The sequence below is a fragment of the Aplidium turbinatum genome, chromosome 16, assembly GCF_918807975.1.
Source record: "Aplidium turbinatum chromosome 16, kaAplTurb1.1, whole genome shotgun sequence".
NCBI classification, from domain to species: Eukaryota; Metazoa; Chordata; class Ascidiacea; order Aplousobranchia; family Polyclinidae; genus Aplidium; species Aplidium turbinatum.
This window is the reverse complement of record NC_137487.1, coordinates 12,213,637-12,236,318: the sequence shown is the minus strand read 5'-3', so window position 1 is coordinate 12,236,318 and position 22,682 is coordinate 12,213,637. Positions and strand designations below refer to the sequence as shown.

At 39.8% G+C, this 22,682-nt stretch overlaps 1 protein-coding gene across 1 annotated transcript; it reads left to right on the top strand.

Annotated features, from left to right (window-relative positions):
- Positions 1-804: 804 nt before the first annotated feature.
- On the top strand, positions 805-22,668 carry LOC145785477 (putative ATP-dependent RNA helicase DHX37). Its single transcript, XM_082597125.1, has 26 exons — positions 805-1,124; positions 1,870-2,091; positions 2,366-2,465; positions 2,775-2,897; positions 3,156-3,223; positions 3,787-3,935; positions 4,210-4,323; positions 5,914-6,103; positions 11,226-11,327; positions 11,653-11,754; positions 12,169-12,304; positions 16,293-16,450; positions 16,686-16,807; positions 17,254-17,356; positions 17,674-17,862; positions 18,043-18,193; positions 18,456-18,607; positions 18,949-18,996; positions 19,122-19,294; positions 20,356-20,476; positions 20,878-20,993; positions 21,081-21,202; positions 21,387-21,582; positions 21,675-21,785; positions 22,284-22,381; positions 22,527-22,668. Exons 1-26 carry the CDS (start codon positions 879-881, stop codon positions 22,601-22,603), a joined length of 3,489 nt encoding a protein of 1,162 aa, XP_082453251.1. The 5' UTR covers positions 805-878; the 3' UTR covers positions 22,604-22,668.
- Positions 22,669-22,682: the final 14 nt, after the last annotated feature.

Sequence of the window (22,682 nt, the reverse complement as noted above, 5' to 3'; positions counted from 1 at the left end):
ACTGAAATTAAAAATTGACCACAAAAATGCAGCAGCTTAACGATTGAGTCACTTCGGGTCAAAATTTAGTTTAAAAAAAAAAAAGAACGCTTCCGGGTAATATCGAACTCATTCCTTCTGGAACACCAGCCCGAGAACTATCGTACGCGCCACGTACCCAGTTGAACATGATTGTCGAATTTAGAACTTATATGGGGACTTTTTTTCTTCTCTTCTCTTCTTTTGCTTTGAAAGAGAAAAAGAAAAAAGTGCATTGTATAGTGACATCATGACCGGCAAATAGTGTTTCAGATTCAAAGACCGGAACCGGTCAAATAGCCACTGCCTAAAAAATAGGGAGGCAGCAAAATTTTAACTGAAATAAACACTGTAATATGAAGATCCAAAAAAATTAAAAGGTTGCCTCTAGCTCCCCAGAAAATTTCGGCATTTTACCTTCTGTTTTAGTTACTCATTACGCATTTTTTGCTCCAATATTCTGTCTTTTTGACTAAGGCTCACACTTTGCATTTGACAAAATTCATCTAGTAATCTAAATTTGTAGTAATCACAGTAATTTTACTGTAATCTCGATTTGAAGCTAGCTGCATTTATGACTCTATAAATAAAATGTAGCCAGTTCTGTTTCAAATATCATTCAGCCATCTTGCAGGCATCATAATTTTCCATTGTACAGAGCTATTGCATCATCAATTCCCAGGGTGGAAGCCCCTCATTTCTTCAAACTGTTTTAATTCAAAAATTTTCTCATCCCAAGTTATTTGAACACTTTACTTATTTTTTTTCAGACTAGATTGTATATATTGTGAGTCTGGTGAAACCTTATAAATCTTAACATGTTTGAAAGGGAATAATTGTAATTAATTACTGCTGCAACAATGGGAAGAGAAAGACGAAAATATCAGTCATCATCACAAACATGGAGAGATCAATGTGTCGTGACAAATCAAATAAAGATTGAAGGGCATTCACTTAAAGGTGAAGATGCTAGTAATCCACTAATTTTACCAAACAAACGTGTGAAGAGGAAAAAGCAAGTTTTACCAAAAGTTGTACCAAAACTGACCAAAAAGCAACGGAAAAAGTTAAAGAAGGTTATTGACCAAAAGAAGAAAAAGGAAAATGTCAGTAGATTTTGAATATTATACATCAAACCAAGTGAAATAAAATATTTGGTTATATTACTACTATACAATCGAAAATTTGTTGACATTCACAATTATTTTTTGTGGTGTCACACACCTAAGCAGTGAAATCCTATTCTTGACTTCTAACCCTTCAAAGGTGAATTTTTATATCGAAAGCAACAACTCTTTGTCCGTTTTCTTTTCCAAACAATGTTCATTCTACCACACAGTGCCTGCGATATCTGTTTAAACAGTGAATAAACTAAATGTTATAATTTGCATCCATCAGGTCATGTTGCCTCCTTGTTTAAAACATCTTCATTTTGTGATTAGCTGAAGTGAATGACACAGTTCATTAACTGCTTAGTTATCTTTATGGCATTTATCACAAATGTTCCAGCAAGTTGTGAATACATGTTGTACACTTGTACACTTTTAGAAAGGCACTAGATCTAAAGGTGGATGGGAAGAGGAAACGCGGTCGTCCAAGAAGAACGTGGAAACAACAAGTGAAGGATGAGTTTAAAAAAGTCGGATTGAAGGAGGAAGATGCAAGGGACAGGGTGAATTGGAGAAAAGGGATTAAGACAATTGCTGCGCGGAAACAATCGGCCACCCCCACTAGTGGGGAACAAACCGACGATGGATTATGATGATGATGATGACACTTGTACAGTGTAAAAGCTGTTGTAGTACTATACATTTCAATTATAACATGGTAATTTATTGATTATTTTTTTAGAGATCTGGATTGTTGGAAGCATTGTCAACTGTACAGGTTGATTCCTCAGAGCTAGCCTTGATGGACAGCATTGCACACATTGGAACAAAAAACTCTAAATTGACAGCCCTGTCGAAGCGTCCTCTCCCCAAAGATCTTCAGAAGGCAGTGGAAAATCGCACAGAGGATGATGATATCTTAAAAGGTTGGAGTGGTAAGAAAAAGCGAAGAAAACTGACAAAGGTAAAACTGCATCAAAGAAACAAATTGGCTGCTTTTGAATGATGTTTCTTAATCTCGTTTCAGTTGTACCTTGTGTATAATTTTACTCTTTTAAAATTTAAAGTAAATAAAGAGATGTTGTTGGAGTATTGAGCAGCAATGGGCTAATAGCAACATTTTGGTCAATCAGGTCATTTGCATAACTTTCCAGTTGTAGCAGATTCAGTGTGAACAAGTATGTTTTCGCAAAGCCTAGTGTTGTTTTGGAATGCACTAAGTCATAATTTGTGTGTAGAGAGAAAAACCTCCTTTACCGAAGCAAGAAGCTGCAGAGTCTTCGGATGTTTCAAGTTCCAGTGAAGATGAGCATGGGGACTCTGATCAATTTGCTCCAGGTTCATAATTGTTAACGCATAATTGCAAGTTAGAGTAATCATGAAAAATGTTTTACCACGGTTATGTATTTTTCTGTTGATATCCATCAATAACCCAAAAAGCTTGTAAAGATTATTTTTCTTGTTTGAAATTGTTCATGCATACATTGCATAGTTTACAGCTTCTCCTCAGAAGGTGGCTCAACTGCTAGTTGGTTTCACCTTTTCACAAAGCATTATGTTCAACTAGTTGAGGGGTGTTGTTTTTGCGACAATCACAACTGCTTGAGAAATCAGCTTGTTGATAAAACTATGTTTTTTGGCAATTAGAAAGTCCACCGAAGACTATGGATGAAGATAAATTGGAAGAAATAAAAGAAGTGACCGATTCTCCGAAGAATGAAGAGAAAAGTGGCCAAGTATCAACTGAAAGTGAAAATCAGAGTTCTTCCAGTGAGCAATAGAGATTTAAAACGTATCACTGAATAATCAGTTTGCAAATATCTGTGTTGTGGTGTTCTGAACCAGTTGATTATAGCCATGTAGCGTACATCACTATCTTCCTTAAAATGATGTCATAACTCATTTCTTATTTGTTCAATGGCCTTGTTTGGTATTTTCTAAGTGTATTAATAATCTACAAACTTGAGTCGCTTAGAGAGTAGTTGTTGGTAGATAGAGCAAGCACCGATTTCGAAATTGCTTTTACAGAACCGAAGCCCAAGCCTTCATCTAAACCAGCAACTTACGTTCACGTTGACAGGACACCAGAAATACAGGTATTGAGTGTTGTACTCCCGACAGCTTATGGCGGTTTTTTATTGTCTGGTATTCCATTTTCTGACTGATTTTTTACCCTGTCTGCGAAAGATTAAAATGTCGAAGGAGTCGGCTACAAACTTCTAGTTCTTTGTACTTTATTTGGACGAAAAGAAACAAAACCAGACAAAACATGCCCCGACATTCTAAGCCACCGGTATGGAAGCTATATTATCGAGGCCATACGAATGATCTTCTTGCGTATGAGGTGAAAATGTCACGTTATTCCATCTAGGCACTGCAGCCATTGGGCTATGTTGCTATTAAGTGCTGTAAGAATTATGATGAAATACATTCGGTGGGCTCCTGAAACTTAGACAAACTATGGAATTAGAACGAAATATAAATTAGCAACAACCTCGGGCATCTTGAAGTGATCTCGTGGCTTGCAGGTTCCCTATTTCTGGTCTAGGATTGTAGTAACAGCGTTTTATTCTTTCTCTATCCACCTACATATTAAATATACAAATTCACATCTCCAATTAATATTCCTTGACACTTTACTGCAACTCGTGCATTCCAGAATGTTCGACTACTGTTACCCATCTTAGCAGAGGAACAAAGTATAATGGAGGCGGTTTCAGAAAATTTGACTGTAATAATTTGTGGCGAAACTGGTTCCGGGAAGACGACTCAAGTACCACAGTTCCTCTATGAAGCTGGCTATGCGAGGTAAAGAACGCGTTACTTATGGTATTCACCTCTTTATTGAGGAGCATTAAACTTACTCACATTTAGAACTCAGCCATTCCCGGCTCATTATCTTCCCGGACTATATATCTCAAATTTGTGGGTTTTATGACGGAAATTTGAGCCCAGCGTTATGTTGTAATACCCAGCTAGCGAAATCCTTCTATTTACATTGATTTAATGTCTGTAGAAGTTGAATCAATTTAGAAATGAAAGGATTTTGCCTGTTGAATATTTCTTGAACTGTTGCTTTCAGAGAGGGCATGATAGGAATCACTGAACCGCGACGAGTGGCAGCTGTCAGCATGTCCAAACGAGTGGCAGAGGAGATGAATCTGCAGAACAGTGGAGAAGTATCCTACCACATCAGGTAACTTAGCAACATGGAACTATGATCATGGTAAAGCTTTTCATAACTACAACACAAGATAATTGTCCAATTCTGGTCAACTGTTATAATCGATTTCAAGTGTTCATCCTACGCAGGTTTGTCAAATTTTTTTTGATTTTTGAAAAAAAGCGAACCCTTTCATTTTGCATAAAATTATATCGGTGTTGTTAACCAATTGACCGACCGTGGCTTGACTCGTAAGAATAGAATTTGGTGATAACTGTAATGCCAAGGATTAGGGGAGCAAGTCTTTTAGGCGCAGACAGTTAGGCGCCGGTCAAATAGGTGCGCACACTGTGGCGTCTAGATATTTAGGTGCGGAGCACTGTGGCGCCCGTTCATTTAGGTGCTATTCCTAGCAAAGTCTGCAGATTGTATCAGCTTGGCAGGTAGGGCAATGCTTTTCACTCAAAATGTTGTATTGAACAGAAAAATATGTCATGGCTCCCGTGTGTGAAGCTGCTTAAACCTGCAATGCTTTTCACACAAAATGTTATATTGAACAGAAAAATATATTGTATTTTAATGCGCGTGTTCGGCATTTATTTGTTGTTAGTCCAGGTTTGCGTCGGCGAAAGCTTTATCAATAAAATTTTTCAAGTTTCCAAACAAGACTGAGTTCACTTTTAGTGAGTCAAATAATAACTACACTAAACATCAGTAAAAAATATACCATAGCCTATATTCAAGCGGGTGGTAGACTTGAGTGAAGAGTAACTTAGTTTTCCTTTAAGACCCCGACTAGGTTTAATAACGAGCAAAGTCGCACCATTATGCTTGCAACTTGTAGCCAGGATTCATATGCCCTATAGAAATGTATTTATGTAGTACCTAGACTCTAGGTACTAGACTCTACGCTCTAGGTCCTAGAGCGTTGTCTCATACGAACTCGCCACACGACCAATCCATCCCGAGTAGAAGTCATCTCCACACGCGCATTAACAAAACAACATATTTTTCTGTTCAATATAACGTTTGTGTGAAAAGCATTGAACTACCTTCCAAGCTGATACAATCTGCAGACTTTGCTAGGAATAGCACCTAAATGAACGGGCGCCACAGTGCTCCGCACCTAAATATCCAGACGCCACAGTGTGCGCACCTATTTGACCGGCGCCTAACTGTCTGCGCCTAAAAGACGTGGACCCAGGATTAGCGCTTTAACACGCTGTGGTCTACGCATTTGCAGTGCCCTTGCTTTTTCTATTGGAATTAGTTTCTCAAAGCGGATTCACACTGTCGTCGTCATCGCGTCGTCGGCTGCTTTTGACGTCATCACGACGCCAGACGCTGATCGAGCATTCATATTGCCTTTTTTCCTCGAACAGCACGATGTTGAATGAATCCCAAATAGGTCCGCACCTTCTAAGTTCGTTGCTATAAGGAATCTCTACCTTCAGCTGAAGTCTAACTTGTCAAGACCTGCTGGTTTTTTCTTGCCTTTTGACTCGATGGTTTTCACTTGCCTTTTGACTTGCTGACTTTCATTTGCCTTTTGACAAGTGCTTGGCGATTGCACTTGCCGACTAAAGTTAGGCATCACTTAAAATATCATGTTTATATTTTCAGGTACAAAAACAATCTCACCAGCAAAACTTGTATGAAGTTCATGACAGACGGAGTCTTGATGCGTGAGGTTAAAGAAGATTTCATGCTTTCCAAGTACTCGGTTATTGTGCTGGATGAAGCCCATGAGCGGACAACCAACACCGACGTTTTGATTGGTCTCCTTTCCAGAATCATTCCTTTGCGAAATAAGGTGTGGTGCATTTAACGCTGTCTTAGTTAGTGCACGGTTTTACGTCCTTTGTTCCCTCGTATTGCGAGGGTTGGACATTATGTAGATATCTTGCATTGAATAAAGGTACAGTTATTGCTGCAGGTTTGGTATGTGATCGTGAAGCTACATAATTTAATTTGCGGTTTTAATCAACTGATCTCGTCTATTTTAATTGGTTTAAAATAGAATTTGGGTTTATGGCGTATAAGACTAGGTTGTTTGGATAAAGCCTTACCTGAAGCATGCGAAATACATTTCAAACTGCTGAGATAATATGCTTATTGCTTAAGCTGCACCAAGTATTATCTTAACAAGACTGAATTGGTGTGATATGGCAACAACTGCATTTTCCGTGACAATAGGGTTTCTAACAAATGCAACGTTTTCGACGCTATTTCACTCAGAAGCTATTTCACTCAGAAGCAATGTCAGCGGACGCGCTTGAGTGGTATCGAACAGGCGTCCGTTCGAGCATGGAACTAGAGCTCTCACCACTCGGCTATGCCGGAATGGCCCGTTTCGGCGAGTCCGATTCGGCGAGTCCGATTCGGCGAGTTCCCTATTCGGCGAGAGCCTTTTTCGGCGAGTGCCCTATTCGGCGAGTTTTTGAAATTTTTAAAAGGAAATTATCGGGTACCGTAGCCTAATTGCAATTGCCGTTTTTACATCGTTTTAACGTCGCTAAACGTTGAAATCGTGCAGAAAGGAATAAAAAGAAAATGTTTGAACTATTAAATTAAAATTCGTCATGTCAGTTCAGTTATTTTTATTTTTGACCATCATATCAAAAACAATACACGTCAACATAGCAAAGGTAGAAGCGACAAAACGCGAACGTTAAAACGTGCTTGAATTCGTCATGTCAGTTCAGTTATTTTTATTTTTGATCATCATATCAAAAACAATACACGTCAACATAGCAGAGGTAGAAGCGACGAAACGCGAACGTTAAAACGTGCTTGAATTCGTCATGTCAGTTCAGTTGTTTTTATTTCTGATCATGATATCAAAAACAATTCACGTCAACATAGCAAAGGTGTAGAAAAAGGTAGAAGCGACAAAACGCGAACGTTAAAACGTGCTTGTGACTGAAGTAAGTTATTGAGTTGAAAGAAATTTGGCAAGGTTGCATCACCTTCAGAAAAATTTAAGATATGAAGGAAAAATAAAACAAAGAAAATGTTACAAAAAAAATAATGTTTATGTCTATAAGTTAGTACTTTTGAATAGTTAAAATCATAGGCGCCTAACTATTTTTTTGGCCGTAGGGGCGAAAGCGTGTTTCATCAGCAGCAACGTAAATTCAGCGAAATGTCACGCAGATGGATGACGTAATTATGTCGTCACACTAGGATTGCTTTTATTGCCACACTCGGAGTTATCGCTACGTTCGACCTACCGTTAATTATTATTATAAACAAAGCTCGACCAAAACACATGCTATGCGTCTGCGTTGGCTAGCGGTTGATGGACTGCGACTCTTTAAGCTAAGCGCAACATAAAGTTTAGCAACGAGCTAGATTTATTAGCATGAAACAAGAGACGAAAAGGTTTACTAAAAGGTATACTGTAAATGGAATGAAAATACTAACTTGACATGTTAGTATTTTCATTCTTTCATTTCAGGTCATAAAGTTACAACCGACCCGGTGCAAATAAGTAATACATTTAACACATATTTTACTCAAGTGGGACCTTCACTTGCAGCCAAAGTTCCAAAAACCACTTCTAATCCATTGTCCCTGATGAGAGGCAGACTTCTCAATTCCCTGCACTTAGAAAATACTGATGAAATGGAAATTTTAAGCATTGTCAACAGCTTAGATAACAAAAAAGCAACTGGTCCAGATGGCATCACTATCAAAACAATAAAAAGATTGAAGTATGTCATAAGCCCAATCTTAGCTTCTATAATAAATGAATCTATGACAATTGGTAAATTCCCTGATAGCTATAAAATTGCAAGAGTGATACCCCTTCATAAAGGAGGACCAAAAAATAAAGTTGATCAATACAGGCCTATTTCCATCTTAACATGTTTCTCTAAAATCTTTGAAAAAATCATTCATAAAAGGTTAGTAAACTTTTTTGAAAAATTCAATGTTTTGTCCCAACAACAGTTTGGTTTCAGAGGTGGACATTCAACCACATTAGCTGCTACGGATATCTATGAACAACTACTACAAAATTGTGATGATGGTTTTGTTACATGTAGTATCTTTATTGATCTTGCTAAAGCATTTGACACTGTTGACCATGAAATCCTTTTAAAGAAACTAGATTATTATGGCATCAGAGGAAATGCTTATAATTTATTAAAGTCTTACTTAAATCACCGTTACCAGTTTGTGCAGTTTGGTACTACAAATTCTAAATATGAAGAAATCAAATGTGGTGTACCCCAAGGCTCAGTTCTTGGTCCACTGTTGTTCATTATCTACATTAATGACCTTAATCACGCTTCTGAATTTGAGACTCGTTTGTTTGCTGATGATACACTACTATGTATTAAGGATAAAAGCCCTACTAGATTGCAAGAAAAAGTGAATTCTAACCTCCTAATGATTCAAAACTGGATGCATACAAACAAGTTAACAATTAATGTAAGCAAAACCAAATACATGTTGTTTGGGTCAAAGTTTGTCCGAGAAAATTCAAATCTAGAAATAACTTTTCAAAATACCAGATTGCAACGCACAAACACCTACAAATACTTAGGAATAACATTTGATGAGTCGTTATCATGGAAACAGCACATCAATATAATCTCAACAAAACTTTCTCAAAGCTGTGGTGCTCTATATCGATTAAGAAAGTACGTAAATTCCCAGACATTAAGAGCAGTTTACTATGCTCTAGTTCACTCCCATCTAATGTATGGTATTATCTGTTGGGGTCGTGCGTCTAAAACGGAACTGTATCCTTTAAATCTAGTACACAATCGCATCATTCGCTGTTTAAACTTCACCAAGATTAAGGACAGAATTCCCACCAAATCTCTTTTCAATAAAAGCAACTTGCTACAAATCGAAGACATGTTTTTAATAGAAGTATGCAAGTTTGTTTATAAAAGCAATAAAGGACATCTACCAGCAATTTTTTTTGAGTACTTTCGTCCTAGTAAGGAAACTCATAACTATAATACCAGAGGTGCTAAGAAAGATATGCTTTTCAAACCAAGAATGCGTACAAAGCTTGGTCAACGCTCAATTAAATTTCTTGGAACAAACACTTGGAACAAATTACCGGAACAGCTAAGAAAACTGCAAACAATTAGTATGTTTTCTAAAAAATTAAAACTGCACTTAATGTCTGAGTATAAGTAACTGATAGCCTATAGTACCATCAAACTGCTTCTACTTATTCTCACCGTATCTCGCTAATTACTGTATATTTGCTTTTGTCTTACCAGTATGCTGTGTTGTATGTATATTGTATATGCCATTTTGTATTTTTGCATCATTTCTAGTAGTTCTGTTTTTTGTTGTTTTTTTTTTTGTTGTTTTTTTTTTTTTTTTTGTTTTTTTGTATATTGCACTGTTAAATTTCGTATGTGTATTGTTTTTTTATGTTGTATATAATATATATCTATCAATCAAATCAATCAATATATCAATCAATCATTATTTGCGTTCAACTTCGACACCGTTCCATTTTAAATAAGCCATGACACCACCACACGGGTGTGGCAGACTCGATGACCAGTTTGGTCCTTCTGTCACTCCCATCGTCATCAGCAAACAACCTAGCTCATATTGTAATCTTGTATTGTTTTGTTTTTTCGCATGTGCTGATGATGCAAAATAAAAGAACTTCTTCTTGATCATATGCTTGAAAATATGCCTGTTGAAAGCAAAATCATTCATGTTTACATCAATTCAACAGCAAGTCACCATTAATAAATTTAAAAGTTGCTGACATCCGTAAACAACCCTTGAAAAATAGTTACAGAGAGACGTTTGATTAAGTTTTCGACTTGACATTGCTCCCTTTTCACTACAATATCGCAACTTATGGCTGACCAGCTAAACATTCACAGAAGCCCTACGATACGTTGCATTTTTAAGATAATGTATTCAGACGTTGAATCAATGTACAAATGAAATGTTATGCTAAATGGGTTCTTGGAACAAATCGTAGGGCTTCTGTGAATGTTTCTCAGTTTCAAAGTATCCTAGTCAGCAAAAGCTCCCTTTTCTACACGATTTCAACGTTTAGCGACGTTAACACGATAGGCCACACATTTGTTTAGCCTTTTCATTCTGTTACTACAATGTGAAAATGAACTGTGTTCTTGGAACAAATTTTTGCTGGTCGGGATAACTAGGCTACGGTACCCGATAATTTCCTTTCAATCCAAGCTGTAGGCCACACATTTGTTGGTCCAAACTAATCATTTTAACTATTCAATAGTACTAACTTATAGACATAAACATGATCTATTTTTTTTTTTGTAACATTTTCTTTGTTTTATTTTCCCTTTATATCTTAAATTTTTCTGAAGGTGTTGCGACCGTGCCAAATTTCTTTCAACTCAATAACTTACTTCGGTCACAAGCACGTTTTAACGTTCGCGTTTTGTCGCTTCTACCTTTTTCTACACCTTTGCTATGTTGACGTGTATAATTTTTGATATCATGATCAGAAATAAAAACAACTGAACTGACATGACGAATTCAAGCACGTTTTAACGTTCGCGTTTTGTCGCTTCTACCTTTGCGATGTTGACGTGTATTGTTTTTCATATGATGGTCAAAAATAAAAACAACTGAACTGACATTACGAATTTTAATTTAATAGTTCAAACATTTTCTTTTTATTCCTTTCTGCACGATTTCAACGTTTAGCGACGTTAAAACGATGTAAAAACGGCAATTATAATTAAGCCACGGTACCCGATAATTTTCTTTCAAAAATTTTAAAAACTCGCCAAATAGGGCACTCGCCGAATCGGACTAGTCGAATCGGACTCGCCGAATCGGACTCGCCGAATCGGACTCGCCGAATAGTAGCAGACCCCGGCTATGCAGCCGACCAGTTAACAGATGGTGCTCGTGCCATTAGGAACAGTCAACAAATAGTACTTTGTCTTACATTCCAGAAAGGCAAGCCATTGAAGTTGATCATCATGTCCGCTACTTTGCGAGTGGAGGATTTCACACAGAACAAACGGCTCTTCAAGATACCACCGCCTGTTATTAAAGTTCGTACAAGAGCAAACGATAGAACAAAAGCACCTGCATGCTTTCAGAAAGTCGCGTCGTTCTATTTATCAACTACTTAAATTGAGATGATCTGTGCACTTGTCAATATTCGTTATTTTGCTGTTGATCCATGCCTACAGCCAGACTTGATTTCTGTTGCTCAGACACTCGTGTCTTGGACCAAGTTGTTTGCATTGATTTCATTCGAATAAGAGCACTTCAACTTTTTGAAATTTAATCTTGCTTACATACAATCATTGCCTGTTTATAGTTTTCGTATAGCCGCTTCTTGTGTATTTAAATATACTTTTTTGCATTACGCAGATCGACGTGCGACAGTATTACGTCCAAGCCCACTTTAACAAGAAGACCCCTGGGATGCCAGATGGACGGACTCGGCCATACTTGAACGCAGCTTATAAGAAGGTAAGTAATGCGAAAGTAGCTTAGACAACTTTTCCATGAAAATTCCGAAAGAAGTTGAAATTTCCGGCCAAGAAAATGAAGCAACGCTGCTATTCCGTTTGTGTTTCTTGGACGAGAGACTATCCTCATACCACTCAGAGTCGTAGATCCTTACCGCACTAGACGTAAAAGCTACCAGAGAGCAGTAATTTTGGTTTCATCATCCAAGACACGCAAATCTTCTGCTCTGTGGTAGACGAAGGATGATGCGATCCGTTCATCTATGATTCGCCTGCGATCTGCTCCTCAGCTCCACTTCCAGGAAGAGGAGAATACCACTCCTTGCTGGTGCGCGTTTGAGCAAGAAGAACATTTCAACAAGAAGCTTAAAGGACGCCTCTTTCTTCACAAGAAGCTTATAATTGCATTTTACAGATTTGCAAAATCCATCGAACCCTTCCACCGGGCGGGATACTGGTGTTTCTGACGGGCAGTCAAGAGATCCACGTTTTGATGAGGAAATTAAACGCGACGTTTTCTTCCACGGCCAAGAAAGTTGTTGACCAGCCAGGTATGCTGTCGTCAGCTGCTGATCCATTTTTGTACTGTAGATTACGATAACTATTAAACTAACCTTTATTCAAGTCCAATCTAATTGTTCGGTAGATGGTGCAGTAATGTTACTGACGACATTTTGAGTTGAAACAATGAGTTGAAACAAAAGGTCCAAAACATCTTTAGTAGGGTGTCCCACTTTTAGGCGACTTTTCAGGAAAATTAGGTTCGGGTCAAATGCTGAATGGATTCTCGTCACTGATTTCAAAAATGACGTTATTTTTTCATTATGACGTCATCTTGATGTGCCAGCTAGCGGATTTTTGCTATTTTGGCCTTATCACAAATATGGTAAGAGCTAGAGACTTGGAACTTGCGCCAAAATGACCGGAAGGGACGATTTTCTATTTGTTGTCAATACAATATGAAACGCTAACTGCAACAGAAAAGAAGTTATTTTGAAAAAACATGTTTTTGCTCATTTTGGACAAAAATATGAGAAACACGGCAATTTTGCTACAGTGACGCTTTTATTTCGGTTAAGTTGCTGTGCTGCGCCACATTGTTTAACAATTAAGTACGGTGGTAGTTAGTCTAGCATATTGTATTTACAATTGATTATATACCTCAGCATTGATTTTTACATGCATATTGCAATTACTAATACTAGCTAACTTTAAACCCTTGATCATTTCGTTCAAAGATCTGTCAAACAAAACCACCATTCAACAACACAACACAGTTCAATGGGATTATTTATCACACCATACTGTGCAAAGCAGCACAAATGCGTAAGTCTGTTTTGGCCAAATCATCTTGGTCATCTCGAATCAAGCCGTTCACAACGCGTTTCAGTTTGCCAATCAAACACTGATGGAGATGAAAAACATGCAATGCGTGGAGCCATCGTACTTTCTTCGGAGAAAAAAATCACTTAAAGGGATACTATAGGAAAAACCTGGCTTGGCGATTTTCCACGTTCTTTGTGTTTAACATGCTACCATAAAACGATTTTCAATAAAATTTTGCCCCATTGCGGTCTGACCACCATTGCGCGCGTGATTTTGCCAGAGCTTTCAAAACGAGATTTGGCCTGAGCAGCGAAGCGTGCGACCGTACAGTTACGTCACTAAAGACTATAGCAATCAGCTAATCGCGCAACAATTGTTACTGCGGGGGATTTGACTGTAGGCTATGTATGTATGACTTGTATGTACATCAAAACAACACATTTCAACATCAAAACATCAGACAGTTTGCTCAAAACATCAGATGTGGTAACGTGGCTTTTGTTATTGCTGTCTTTAGTGACGTATTCTCGAGCAGTGTTTGCACTTTTTGGTCATTTTGAAAAAAATGAAACATTGGACTTTGGGCCTTACCAGCGCCATTGAAAACAAATTTTTTTCGGTAATTTTTTTTGAAATGTATTCTTGAATGTTCAGTTTACTCATTTTAAAGCTTAATTCCTGTTTGAAATTTTCATTTAGTATGCCTTTAAGTTGTCACGCTTCAAAAGCGTCTGCTCGATATCAACGTTTCTTGGAAAACTTTTCTGTCTTGCCGCATCAGCAGCAAAAGGCGGAGCTTCAGCGTGGGAACTTAAAGTAACGTTTTTAGGGCTCAACCATTGGGATGCAACTTAACGAAATGTTTCAGAACAGCGTTGAATACAGGTTCATCCACAGATTTATATGCAAGTAATAAATCTCTTGTAAGCAGTACCAGTTGAGGGACCTTCAGCAGCGGAAGGTTCTTCTTGCGTTTGAGGCCGCCACAGATCACGTTGTTACATCCAGGCGCAGCAGCCAATGGATTGTGTATTCATCGAGCGTTGTTAGGTCCACATGTCTAACTTGTGGTCGGTATACAGGACATTGATAGATAATGTGGTGTGCAGTTTGAAAATCTGAGCCACACGCACAAGATGGTGAATCGGCGAGGCCCCACTGGAACATGTTGCTGTTAAAACGGCCCACTCCAGTCCGCAGGCGATTGAGCTTCACCCATTCCTTCCGGGATAGTTCTGCTCCAGGTGGGGTGTTGGTATTGGGAAGGACCGTGAATTGGGTTGGTCTCGCAACTTCTCTCCATTTACGGTTCCAAACTTCGGAAATGTGGAAGTTCGATTTGCAGATAGCTGCAGCATGTCGGGAGAACGGGCGTCGAGATTTTAAGCTCTGGGGCTTTTGGGAGTGCGAGGTTAGAACAATCTGGTTGAGGAGGTGGTCATGCCTTGACATAGCTTGTAGGACCAGACTACGTACGTGGTTTTTCCTGCGAAGTCTACCTGGGGCGATGCCTGATAGTACTGGCAGAAAGTCAGTGGGAGTTGGAAGCAGGCAACCGGTGATTATTCTCATGGTGGTGTTGAGGGCAGTGTCAATTTTGGAAGTGTGTACGCTGCGGCACCAAGTGGGGGAAGCATATTCGGAGGTGCTGTAAACAAGTGCAAGAGCACTTGTACGGAGTGTGGATGTACTAGCACCCCAGGAAGTTCCAGCTAGACATCTCAGCAGGTTGTTGCGTGCTGATAGCTTAGCATGGAGGGCTTCAGCATGGTGTTTGTAGATTAATTGTCGGTCGAGCTTCACTCCTAGGTAGGTGGGACACGGGTTGTGTGGGAGTGGGTTTCCGTTGAGAGAGACTGACAATTGGCGCGTAGATTCCATGTTGCAAAGGTGAAAAGGTGTGACGGTGGACGAAAAGACGGAAAGACGAAAAGAAGGTGGAGGAAAAAGCGGAAGGTTTAAGATGGATGACTAAAAATGCTGGCAAATAAACACAAACAATAAAAGAAACCATACGTTGAAGTTTAGGGATATCCTGAGGCCCAACACAATACCCAAAAATCAGCAATCTTAAGTAACCACTCGCCGTTGTTATTCAACGCGCATGGGACAACATTTCTTGACGATAAAAAAGTAGGGGTTTCAAATTTCCTGGAACATTCATCACTAAATGAACTGCCATAGCAAGAAGACATATATGGTCGCTTCGAAAAGATGAATCTTAGCTTCTTTCTTGTGCTCAGAAAACCATAAGATCTTGGATTTTAAATGATTTGCGGCTATAGCTGTGATGAAACTGTACAATATTGTCGGATTTTCAGATGTTGGGGCTTAAGTTTTGATATTTTCTTAATTATGTTCATCAAACCACCATCTTCGTATGCATTAGGGCCTTTCACTTTGCCTTCCAAAAAGCTTTTTGCGTGTGTAAAATAAATCTCATTTACATGGAAGAGACATTCAAGAGTGTGTACCACTACTACTACCACTGTACTTAATTGCTACAAGGTGGAGCAACTTAACAATCGAAATAAAAGCATCACTGTAGCAAAATTGCCGTGTTTCTCATGTTTTTGTCCAAAAATGAGCAAAAACATGTTTTTTCAAAATAACTCCTTTTCTGTTGCAGTTAACGTTTCATATTGTATTGACAACAAATAGGAAATCGTCCCTTCCGGTCATTTTGGCACAAGTTCCAAGTCTCTAGCTCTTACCATATTTGTGATAAGGCCAAAATAACAAAAATCCGCTAACTGGCACATCAAGATGACGTCATAATGAAAAAATAACGTCATTTTTGAAATCAGTGACGAAAATCCATTCAGAATTTGACCCGAACCTAATTTTCCTGAAAAGTTGCCTAAAAGTGGGACACCCTTTAGTCATGTTATAGCTGGTTTAAACCGAATTACTCCACAAAAATTTGCAAAGTTCTACGAATTATCATGTACTTTGTCTTCGTTATGGCCGTTTCTGTAACGGACAGGGCGCAAACTAAAAACAAAATACAGTCGGTCATTTTTGTTTAATTGATAATGATATGACAAACTAACCAGACAACAAATCAACCGCTTTTTACATTGATCCAACGTCATCTGACGTTGGATCAATGTAAAAAGCGGTTGATTTGTTGTCTGGCTAGGCGATCGTTTAAAATCTTAAAAAAATTGACCGCCTAAATACTATACGTCACGATCGACCTGTTGATTCCAGAGAAGACGAGAAGATCGAAAACGGTCGATCTGAATCGCTACAAGTCAGCACCGTCTGTTGAGGATGATGAGGAAGAGCAAGATGCTGATCATGTAGAGACAGAGTTGGTGGATAACGAGGAAGAGGATGAATTGCAATGGGAAGATGGTATTGACATGGTGAGTAATGTTTCTTTAATGTACAAAAATTTCTGTTGTTAAAAAGGAAGTGGACTTGCTTTTCGAAGTGTCGTCATCCATCCAACGAAATCCTCATACAATCGCCGTTGAGAACGGCCGGCTTTGCCTATTTCACAAAAAAAGATTTCTTGACCTTTTTTCTCTCATGTCAAGTCATGTTGCCTTACATTGATTCCTGCAGCTTTGCTGCGTGTAACTCCAGCTTACGTCACAGGATGACGACGCGTACACGAGCGAGATCGACGACACTATTCCACTTCACGTTCTGCCGCTCTACTCGATGCTTTCGTACGAGCAGCAGAAGCGAGTCTTCGAACCTCCACCCGAAGGCTGCAGGTTGGTCCAAAGTTGCTATCTGTCTAATTTCATCTGATTTGATTGATGTGATTTTTATACTAGGACTGGGAAAGGTGATTTTGAGAGCTTAATCTTTGTAGTTCCACATACTTGTAGAGGGTTTTAACCACTGACGCAGACCTGATCACCGAGATTGACAGAGTAAAGTTTCCGATTATTGAAATGTTGTTGCTGTGGAATTATTCCATTCATTGGGTGCCGGTGAATAATGGAGAGCAGTCCTTAAATGCCTCATTCAAGCACACACCCCGGGAGCCCAACCAGCACCGCTTGATCTTGAATCGGGCGCGTAACCACTGAGCTAACTGGGCAGATTGCAGAAATATGCCCATTTAGAACTAGTTATATCGACCAGAGTTGATTAGTGCTTAAATCACGTGTCAGTTACACCATTTTTATTTCAGTTTGGTAATTATTTCTTTCAGGTTGTGCGTAGTTGCGACCAACGTGGCAGAGACGTCTCTCACCATTCCAGGCATAAAGTACGTTGTTGACACCGGAATGGTCAAAAAGAGAGAGTATGACAAGGTAAGTCTCAGGCAGCAAAATTCATTTTTGCATTGTTTTAACGTCTGCGGACAGATTTAGCTGTCTGAGGTATGATCCAGGCTCTATTAGCTTTGATACCTGGTATTGGACTTTACATTTTTTTTGTTAGACTTTCACCAGATCGCATGTCGTTTGCAATACTGGACTTCCTGATGTTTTATTTTTTGCTTTGCTCGCAAGCTTTAGCGAAATAATTTGTCGGTTTCTAACACCTAGCAAGAATGTCCGTGTTTCGTCATTTCAACATCGCCAGACGTTGAAAGATGTTAAAAAAAACAAGTTTTCCATGCTCGCAGGTGACCGGAGCTTCTCGATTCGAAGTGGATTGGATTTCAAAAGCGTCAGCTGATCAGAGGGCGGGACGTGCAGGTCGAACTGCGCCCGGTCATGCGTATCGCTTGTATTCATCCGCGGTGTTTCAAGATTTTATGGCATTTGACAACCCTGACATTGCCATGAAGCCTGCTGCTGGCGTCGTCTTGACGGTCATTTTACGTTTTTTTTGGAATTATTGCAAAAAAATTAAACAATGCTTGTTAACTAGACAACAGATCAGTCATTTTTTACATTGATTTTCTGTCAGGGTATCCATCTGTCCATCAATTTTATTTTAATCCGCGACAATTGTTGCTAAGCGACAAAAATCGAAAAACATTATTTTTCAGATGAAAGCGATGAAAATAGATCGAGTTATCAACTTTCCTTTTCCCACACCTCCACCACGCGAGACGCTAGAGAGTGCCGAAAAACTGTTGGTCTCGCTGGGGGCGATTAAAGTGCCTTCCAGCAATGGAACATTGAAGGAGATGCGTGAAGGTAAGTTAACAAGACTTGTTTCGACTGTGCTGAAATTTCAATGACTGATTAGCTGCTGCATGTCACTCATTCTATGGACGTTTTACCACTGTGCCATTATTTCAGTTTTAACATATAAGCTGATGAACATAATAAACTAACTAGAAGGATTTTTGCTTTTATGCAGAAGATTCTAGAAACACTATAAAAGTTACTTTCACACTTCACCAACTAGTTTTGTTGAGTCCAACATCCGGGTGATTCTCATAACAACTTTTTTTAGCTGAGTTTAGCGGCGCGATTACTCCATTTGGTCAATTAATGGCGTCCTTTCCTGTTCATCCACGGTTCGGAAAGATGATTGCCATAGCAACCCAGCACACCAATGACGTCGTCTCTTACGTCATCACCATCGTATCAGCACTGACTGTTCGGGTAGGCTTGACATTATTCTGATGCAAATTGTTCAGATTCTTTTTTTGCCATAGTTTGCTGCTTGGAAACATACAAAATAAATATTATGGTTTCATGGTTGTGTTGGTCGTTACAACATTTGGCATCATTGTAGCGGAGAAGAGAGAGACTCGAATGTAGTCGATTTCAAACAACAGCCACAGACATCTTCGCAGGCAACATTCAAACACTGATTAGTGCCTAGCTGTGGAATCCCAAGGTGGGCAATGATCGACTGAAGGAAGCATGCGTTCGACATTTCTCTGACTTTTTGCTGTTCAAAATATAGATTTTAGCGGATAAGTGTCATCATGTCATTACAGGAACTCTTCATAACGAAACCATATGAAGGGAATGGCGAAGAGGAAAAGGTGAATGATGTTGTTTGTTATGGTTTTTCCTTAAGTTTGATATTGTGTTATTGCATTTTCAACCGCATTTGAACAGCTTTTTGGTTCACATCAAACGTTAACTGTGCGGTGCAAATTTTCTTTAGCGACGAAACCGGCAACAAATGGCTAGACTACATCACTTGAAGTCGCTGTGGAGCAGCGTGGGCGGTGGACCGGAACGGAAGTTGCTGGGTGACCTCATGGTGCTCCTTGGAGCTATCGGAGCGGGAGAATTCGACGGAAATGCGGAAAATTTCTGCCTCAGCAGTTGCATCAGGTATCGGATCTTAGTGTAGTTTTTCAGATAGCAAAGGCATTGGGCTTGAATTACTTCAGTGTTGAACGTTCGGTGCAGTCTTGAATACACAGCTCAGTTTGCACAGTGCGCAAACGCACATGTAGTCGACGTGGTTGCGTCATTTCCGGTTGTTTTTTATTCAGCTTAAGCCCGGTAGTTGATTTCATTACGTGAACGAAAGGCAAGAAAGCCAATCCTAGTGTCCATCTTCAAGCATGTCAGGTGTCTTGCCAAGTACGCAATCTGGTGCTTTTGAGCGGTGTCGAACAAGTGCTCTTTCTTGCGTCGTACCAAAACTTTCACCACTCGGCTATGTAGGCTATCAAGCCATTCATATTGCCCGTTTATTTAAACCTCCTCAAACAAATGCTATTTGCTTTAGAAAGAGCCGTGTTTTGTTTACCGCATCCATCTAGATCTTCAGTTTTATTTCATTTGACAGCAGGCTACGAATCGAAAATGTTAGCTGTTCTACAATTTGGGTAGAAAGGTTCTGAACAATTAATTTTTCCTCTTAGATACTCGACCCGTTGTGCTGCGTAATTTTTCGGTTATGATTTTGTGTGAGCAAGTTTCTGAAATGTTTAGGTTTCACCGTATAACTAATATAGTTGGCTGCATAGCCGAGTGGTGAGAGCCCTGGAACGACGTTCGAAAGGGCGCCGGTTCGACACCGCTCAAGAGCATGCAGCTGTGTCTTTGGCAGGACACTTAAAGGCATGCTTGAAGGTGGACACGAAGATTGGCTTCCTTGCCTTCCCGTCCACTTAATCTAAATCTTCAACCACCAGGTGTAAGCCTGGATACGACAAAAAAAAACGTATTTTGACTGTGATACTGTATGATTCGTCAGCATTTCTTTTGAAACATTTCTTTTATAAGTTTGAAAAGGAGTGTATGACTAGCTGAAAACGTTCGTTTATTGTTTTAATGCTTATAAAATATAGTGTTGTTGCTTGGTTATGTCTGTTTATGGTTTACTTTTCTTGAAATGAAACTGATGTGTTCACTTTCTCTGTTTAACAAATGTCGCCTTCCAGCTTGAAGGCTTTCAAGGAAATCCGAATGCTCCGATCACAACTGACCAACGTGGTGAAGTGCGCAGTTGGCAACGACAGCCTGTGTCTTGATTACAAGATGTCTCCGCCCAACGACGATCAAGTAAGGCTGCAGCAGTGATGTCATGAAGGGACTACCTGTGTGTGTAGTGTGTATTGGTTGCCTGAAGTACACGCATATTGACGCACAGCAAACCTTTCCATTTTGATTTCGTGATGTCAAATTATGAGTATTTTTTTAGCAGCCAGGCTTACGCCCGGCGGTTGAAGAATTAAATAAAGTGGACGGAAAGACAAGGAAGCCAATCTTTAAGCATGCCGTTAAGTGTCCTGCCAAAAACACAGCCGCATGCTCTTGAGCGTTGTGGAACCGGCCCCCAACAGCCCATATTGATGATACCAGTTGTCTTTCCAGCTTGTTCTATGGTTTTATATTTCGATTTTGTATTAATCTTCCATGACGGTTAGCTCCTCTTCCTAATTCACACTTGCTTCCGCTTTTAGGTACGATTGCTTCGTCAGATAGTGCTCTCAGCTTTGGGTGACCACGTGGCCAAACGGATCCCTTTGGACGATATTCCAAGCGACAAACGAAAACAATTACGAGGAGCTTATCAAAGGTGAGACAAAATCGTTTCCTCTTGTTCTTCAGACTCACTTAAGCATGCATGAGTAGCAATAACAAAATGTTTCCTGATTGCTCTCAGCTTGTTGTTTGACGATCCCGTCTTCATATATCCCGACTCCGTGTTATCCAAGGACCCACTTCCGGAGTTCATTATCTTCCAGGAGATAACAGAGAGCAAGGGAAGTCGTCCTTATATGAGAGGTGAGTCTGATTTGTCATGGCACCACATATATACTATTGAGATCGTATCGAAATTTCACTTCACGTCGAGGCCAATGTTTTTCACCTGGTCGCTGCAGGACTTAAAACTTTTTCTTGAGATTTCTAAAACGTCATCGCGCATGCGCATTTAACTACCCAGTCTCATGTCTGCAATGTTGTACAGATGTGACGTCAATCGAACCACAATGGCCGCCTCTCTTCTGCCCGAGCTTCTGCAAGTTCTCGAAGCCCCTGGAGGACCCTTCCCCGCGATTTGATTCGACCACTGGCCAATGCAAATGCCACGTCACTGCTTCATACGGGCGTCTGCTGTGGCCTCTAGGAGCCGTAGAGATCGATTACCCCCCTGGCGTGGACAGGTAAGATTAGTTATATCAGTTAGTTGATATTTTGTAACTTATATTCGATACGCAAAACAACGTACGCCGAACGCAATGATCTTTATTTCTAGGTTCCGCTGGTTCGGAAGGTATTTTCTAGAAGGGGAAGTGATGACGTCGTTGAAAGATATGGTGACGTCACTGCTCGGTCGACCAGCCACCATGATTAAGACATGGGCAAAGTGAGTCAAACATTGTTTGCAATTCGTCATAGCACATGAATAGGGAACTGTGTTCCGAAAGCTAGTGTAATTCGATATTGCCACAACGAACTCGCAGCATCAGGCTAAAACAGATCGTTAGAATCTACACTGTGAAGATTGTTTGCAATATCCCGAGTCTGGCAAGTTGCCTTAGGTTTACGGTGTTTCACCATTTTCAGAAAGTTTAGGGTTTGACGTGGCGGGGTTTTGGGTTAAAACTCGACAGCCAAAATTTCAAGTCATAAAAATGTGGGGCACGGGCCAAGTCCCGAAAACCACAATTTTTGCGTATTTTCAAAACCACTTACTGCAGGCTGATAAAATTGGTGTCTAAATGTGGAGAGGGGCGGTTTATTTACCTCAGCTGATATATTGTCTAAGAAAAATACTGTGCAATATTGGCAGACTTTTGTATTTGTACCAGTTTTCGTTTTCAAGAAGCGCAGCAGGTGCCACAATGTCATTACTCTTTTCCAGGCTACAACCCCGCACTGAGACGTTACTGCGAGCGCTTTTGTCTAAGAACGTCGACGATAAGGAAAAGTTACTACACGTCTGGCAAGAACAACCGACATGTAAGAAGCACATACAGCAAAATCCGTCATGTTTACATTGATTCAACGTCTACAGACGTAATTAATGTAAAGATGACGGATTTGCACTCCTCATATTGATGTCATGTTTTCTCGCTACGCCTTTTGACAAATTCCATATTTCCAGACTTGCAAAGTGCGTACTTAGAATGGCTTCCCCAGTCTCTACACGACAAAGTTCTTCAATCGTGGCCGCCATCTTGAGGGCGATTGCGTTACCGCAGTGAGGTACAAGAAAACACCGGTTGTGGCGGGAAGGCGGAGCCGGCGTTAAGAAAGTCAT

Bases quoted from the DNA above. Each gene is read 5' to 3' on its own strand.
- LOC145785477 (XM_082597125.1), top strand. From the start codon at position 879: ATGGGAAGAGAAAGACGAAAATATCAGTCATCATCACAAACATGGAGA. The intron at 2,092-2,365 runs GTAAAACTGCAT...ATTTGTGTGTAG, and splicing joins AGCGAAGAAAACTGACAAAG to AGAGAAAAACCTCCTTTACC. The intron at 20,477-20,877 runs GTAAGGCTGCAG...TTCCGCTTTTAG, and splicing joins CTCCGCCCAACGACGATCAA to GTACGATTGCTTCGTCAGAT.